This window comes from Meriones unguiculatus, chromosome X, assembly GCF_030254825.1.
Source record: "Meriones unguiculatus strain TT.TT164.6M chromosome X, Bangor_MerUng_6.1, whole genome shotgun sequence".
Taxonomy (NCBI): domain Eukaryota; kingdom Metazoa; phylum Chordata; class Mammalia; order Rodentia; family Muridae; genus Meriones; species Meriones unguiculatus.
The window spans coordinates 83,784,510-83,790,310 of NC_083369.1; the positions used below are offsets into that span (position 1 = coordinate 83,784,510).

General features: G+C 40.9%; 1 protein-coding gene across 1 annotated transcript; it reads left to right on the forward strand.

Moving 5' to 3' along the window:
* The first annotated feature begins 439 nt into the window (after positions 1-439).
* LOC110542225 (testis-expressed protein 13C-1) lies at positions 440-2,308 on the forward strand. The gene has a single exon (XM_021628857.1). It carries the CDS (start codon positions 440-442, stop codon positions 2,306-2,308), a length of 1,869 nt encoding a protein of 622 aa, XP_021484532.1.
* The last annotated feature ends 3,493 nt before the right edge of the window (positions 2,309-5,801 follow it).

Below are 5,801 nucleotides of genomic sequence, written 5' to 3' on the forward strand. Positions count from 1 at the left end.
GACTCCAGAAAGATATGATTCTATGTATGGGTCCTTTCTCTGCTTACAGTGGTTTTCACAATATCTATCATACATTTACTTCTTGTAGGTATTTTAAATTAGACATACGGCTGTTCCCAGCATGCTTAGCGGCATGACTCATATTCCCCAACCCCTTTGTGACATGTCCTGTGGGCTGTTCCCTAACTTCCCAGCAGTCACAGTTGTGTACTTGGTGAGAGGATCAGCCTGGTGAGGGTCAGGCTTGGTGAGAGGATCAACCTGGATTTTGTCAGGAAAGAGGTTGAGGAGAAAATGAAGATTCAACAAGGACTGAAGTACGACTGAGAGGACTGAGTCTGGAGGGAAGGGGGTAACAGTTTGGCCACATGTGTGGCAGCTGTGTCTGTGACCATAGTGGAGGTCCACAAGAGTATTACTTGGCTAAGCTGCAAAAGGTATGGCAGTTGAATTTGGAGACCTTACCAGTGGCTTCCGCCATACTGAAGTAATCAGATTCATTAACAATGAAGTCCTTATGAATGGCGGGGGTCCTGAATTTTATATGACCTTTCGCTCGCGGCCTTGGAATGAGATAGAAGATCAGCTTTATACCATCCTTGTTGACCCCAAAGTGCCACGTTCCCTCAAGAGAGCTTGTACCTGGAGCGCTTTGGCTTTGAGTGTGAGAGTAGGTGCCAGGCAGCGTGAACAGCAGGCTCGTAGAATTGGGAGGCTGCAAGACCAGGTGGGAGAGCGTGAGTCAGCTTCCTGGACTCTGGCCTCTGAACTACAGCGGCTGAGAGAGGAAAGAGACCAGGCAGCTGCTCAACTGGTTTCTACACAGACTGCCCTACAAGAAGCAATGGACGAGAGGGAAATACTTCGTGGGAGGCTGCTGCAAGCAGAGAGGTCTGCATTAGCTGTTGTACCTGAAACTAGAACAGAACAGTGTGCATCAACAGTGTGGTCCCTTGAGGAAGAAGATCACCAAGAAATGAGATCAAGAGAGGCTCGGAACACACCTCATTTGGATACACAGATGCCAAAACCACCAATCTTATCTTATGTGCCAGGAATTCCTTGGGTCCAAGCGGTGCATCCTTTTATTCGAATGCCTGTGCCTCATATACTACAACTCAATACACCATTACCCTTGGCATTCCCATATTCAACACCTGTACCATGTCCAGTAGTAACGGAATCAAGAGCACCAGCAGCAGCCATGGCCACAGTTGTACCTCAGATGACTCCTGCAGGAATCTACCCACCTCGCTTATGGGTTGCATTGAGATCCCAGGAAGCAATGGCTTCCTCCTGGGGCCAAATCTACTGTAGGCAGAATGAAAGTTCTGAGATCCTCCAGGATGTAAATCACTTGGAAGACAGCTTAAGCTACAGTGAAGAAGAAGGTCCAGAGAAACCTTGGGGAACAACTCTCCATGGGGACAGTATCAACAGCAACCACAAGGAAAGTCTCGACAAACCCCAGGTGATGGTACCCACTGAGAAGAAAAATCTACTGATGTACCAAGAAACAGCTGCACTGGAGGTCAATAGTAACCAGAACATAATGGTTGTATCAGGAATGCCCCAGGAGATGTCTGCTGAGGAGGACAAAACCAGCTGTACCCAGAAGAAATATCCAGGAATTCCCAGGAGGGTGGTTGGAATGGGAGATTGCATCGACTGCAACATGGAAGAAGTTTCAATAACTCCCCAGGAGACAGCTACCCAGGTGAACAAAACCAGCCCTATCCTTAAAAAGTATCCAGGGATTCTACTGAGGAAGCCTGACCTTGGAAACATCATTAGCTGTAAGCAGAAAGAGGACCCGAAGACAAACCAAGGGGCAGTTTTCCTGGGAGAAGGACTCAGAAATTGCCAGAGGGATGACACAATCACTTTTCAGCAGATGACAATCCTGGATACTGGGGAAAATTCTAATGAGAAGAAAGTACAAATACTGACACAGGAGATAGGCAGGAGCCAGAACCAGAAAGAAGAGCCAAACAGGTTCCAATCAAGCCCCCTAGGGAAAAGTAAATATTATTTTGTGAATAAATGCCCTCCAAAACAACTGCCTCCAAAGCAGAAGTCCAAACAACGTCAAGGGATAAAGGTCTTTGAATCCAAGCAACTTCAAGGGACAAAATCCTCTGAAACTAAGCAACAGGAAAAAAAACCTCTCACACACCATACTCCAATGAATTGGGTTTGCCCATCATGTAAAGCTATGAATCGCTCTTGGTGCAAAGGCTGCTACAAATGTGGGAAAGAATGTGCTCAATTTGAGAGAAAAGATATTGACCCACAACAGACTCAGTGATTTCAGAAAGGTATGTAATGTAAACAGTGCAAAGAGAAAACCAGAAGATCCACCACTCTCTTCTGATCCAACAGTAACATCACAGAAAAACTAAACACAAAAATATATAGAGAAAAATGAAATGTCCATTATCCTATTTTACAAATTAACTACATTTGCTCATTGTGGGAGGACACATATACATGCAAATATGCCCATATTTATGTTATTATTTTATTAACTTACTTGAACTAAGAATACTTTGGAATATCACTTCAATTTATAAATTGTGAATTTCTAATTATTTTATCACTGTTTTGCAGATGGTACAGTTGGTATGGCTGTTTCTGATTGTATGACATCTCTGAAGAAGCTCATCAGGAAGCCTTTTAAAAAATCATGCTTTCATCTTTTCTTCTTAATTTCTTTTTCTTAAAAAGCATACATTCGACAAGAAGCAGCCATATGATTTTACAATAAAAAACATTGTTGATTTTTAACACCACTTTTCCCTGAAAGTGACATTAATTTTTGAAACTATTGCTATATTTATGTTTGCTTTTTTATATTCTAAATTTAATGGGACGGTCCTATTTAAGTGTCAGCGACTCCTATGTTTCTGTGTTTGAAGAAACTTCAAATACTCCCTTATAATAACCCCGAAAAGCTAAAAAAAAAAAAAATGATTATAAAGGAACCTCACCAGTGAGGTTCACATTGTCTTGAGACAAGAAGCCTGATCAATTGAGAAAGAGGAGATTCTTTGGTCCTTATTGGGGTGGGGTGGGGTAGGGGTGGAGAATGAAATAACTTTGCTAGGACAAAAATTAACTTGGAAGTGTATGCAGAGATGTAGTGTTAATAGCATATTTGATAAATTTCGTGCAATTCTTTAAATGTTTGCTTTTGTTTAGTCTTTGCTAGGAGATGGAACTTCATGATTATTTTCTGGTAATCATTTCATGATCATTTTTGGTGAACTGGTTAGATGACATGTGAAAGCATAATTTGGAAAAAATAGGCTGCCATTTAGTTCTTTCATATAAATAAAATATATTGTGTAAATGTACCACAGTTACTTTATCCATTCTTCTATTGAGGGACATTTATGGTGGAGGTTTTTTTTTTTTTGTTTTGTTTTGTTTTTGTTTTTTTTTTTTTTTTTTTTTGGTGTATGCCTAGGGTGGTTTAGCTGGATTTTGATGTTTGGCTATTCCCAGTTTTCTGAGAAAGTGCCAGATTAATTTTCAAAGTGGTTGTAGAAGTTAACACTCTCACCAACAATGGAGGAGTGGTCCCCCTTTTCCACATACTCTCCAGCATCTGTTGTCAGTTGAGTTTTTGATCTTAGCCATTCTGATAGGTGTAAGATGGAATCTCAGAGTCATTTTGATTTGCATTTCGCTGATAACTAAAGACACTTAGAATCTTTTTAAGTGCTTCTCCACCATTCTAGACTCCTCTGTTGAGAATTCTCTGTTTAGCTCTTTAGATAATTTTTTGGCAGTTCAAAGTGCAACTTCACATAAACTTCTTTATTTATTTCTTTTTATTTATCATTTATTATAATTTATTCACTTTGTATCCCAGCTGCAGCCCCTGCCCTCATCTCCTTCCATTTCCATCCTCCCTCCCTCTACTCTGCATATGCTCCTCTCCTAGTCCACAGATAGGGGAGGTCCTACTTCCCAACTATATAACCCTAGCCTGTCAGTTCTCATCAGGACTGCTTGCATTGCCTTTTCTGCAGCCAGGCAAGGCTGCCTTCTTACTGAGGAATGAGGGAGGTGATCAAAGTACATGCCACTGAGTCCATGTCAGAGACATCACCTGTTCCCCTTACTAGGGAAAACACATTGAGATGACTATGGGCTACATCTGAGCAGGGAGTCTAGGTCCTCTTCATGCATTGTCCTTGGTTGGAGCTTCAGATTTTTTGGCTCTGTTGGTGTCTTTTTAGAGCTTCTGTCCATTTCAGATCTATTTATCTCTCCCTTCTTCCATAGATTGCCTGCACTCTGCCCAAGTTTTGCTTATGAGCCTCAGCATCTGCTTCGAAACCCTGCTGGGTAGATTCTTTCTGAGTCTCTCTTTGGTAGGTCCCTGCCTTGTTCCTTCTCTTCTCCTATTTCAGATATCTACACTGTTTGCCCTTCTGAATGAGGATTAACCATCTCCCCAATTATTTGGTTTGTTGGTGTTTAAATTCTTGAGTTCTTTGTATATTCTGGCTATTAGCTCTTTGTTGTATTTAGGATTGATGAAGATCTTTTTCCAATCTGTAGACTGTCTTTTCATTCTATTGATAGTATCTTTTGCTTTACAGAAGCTTTTCGGTTCATCCATTAAAAACAAAGACATCACCAAATTTGCAAGCAAATGGATGGAACTAGAAAAGATCATCCTAAGTGAGGTAACACAGACCCAGAAAGACACAGATGGTATGTACTCACTTATAAGTGGAGTTTAGTCATATAGCACAGGATATACTACAGTGTACAGACCCCACGAAGATAAGTAACAAGAAGACCCTAGGGAGGACACATAAATTTCAATAAGAAAGAGAAATAGAATAAATAGAGGTAATGGTGGTAGAGTGGGAACAAGGACCATCAAAGCCAAGGCCCAGCGGGAACTATGGAGTCCTAAGCACCAACCAAGGACAATGCATGGTCTAGACCTATGTCCTCAACTTATGAATACCTGATGAGTATCTTAGGCCTTATATGGGCCCAAAAGTCAGGGATGTAGGGAATATCTTAGACCTGGGTTATGATAACTACTTTTTGGTCACTTCCTCCTGAAGGGACTGCCCTACCAGATCATAGATGAGGAAGATGAATTCATTTCTCATGTGAAGAGATGAGGTAGAGTGTCTGGATAGGTGTGCTCCCCTATTCTGAGAAAAGGGGGAGGGAGAATGAAGATGGCTGGGTAGGACTGGGAGGAGAGAAGAGAGGAATCTATGGACAAGATGGAAATTAAACTAATCAATAAACAAAAATTATCCAGATCCATATTTTTAGTCATGTCAAGGGACAAAATTCAAGATTTTAGTGAATAGACTTTTATAAACAGTTTCTCATTTTGGTCTCATGTGGGACAAATGATTAAGGACAAGATCCAAAAAACAGATTCACGAAAATGCAGGCAGGGCTTTTCTGAACTTCTTCCTATTTTCTTTCTTTTGTGTTACAGATGTTTTCCTGACTACCCACTAGCCTGCCAACATGAGATGTCCTGAACAAAGTTCTTAAATTTACACTTTGGCCTTACTCCCCAAACTGCCCTTCTGCTAAGTATGTCTTCTGTTATCAGTGGATGGAAAGTGACATCAGGACAACCTGTACATGTTTGGTGTTTTCCTTGTCTGGATTAAATGAATGAAAACGAGAACTGGTGCATGGAAAATCATTGTTTTACCTTGTGACTTGAAATATTATTTATTAATTATTATTATTTATTACAATATATTTACTTTGTATCCCAGTTGTTGCCCCCTCCCTCATCTCCT

Coding starts and splice junctions, on each gene's coding strand:
- LOC110542225 (XM_021628857.1), top strand. CDS start 440: ATGGCAGTTGAATTTGGAGACCTTACCAGTGGCTTCCGCCATACTGAA.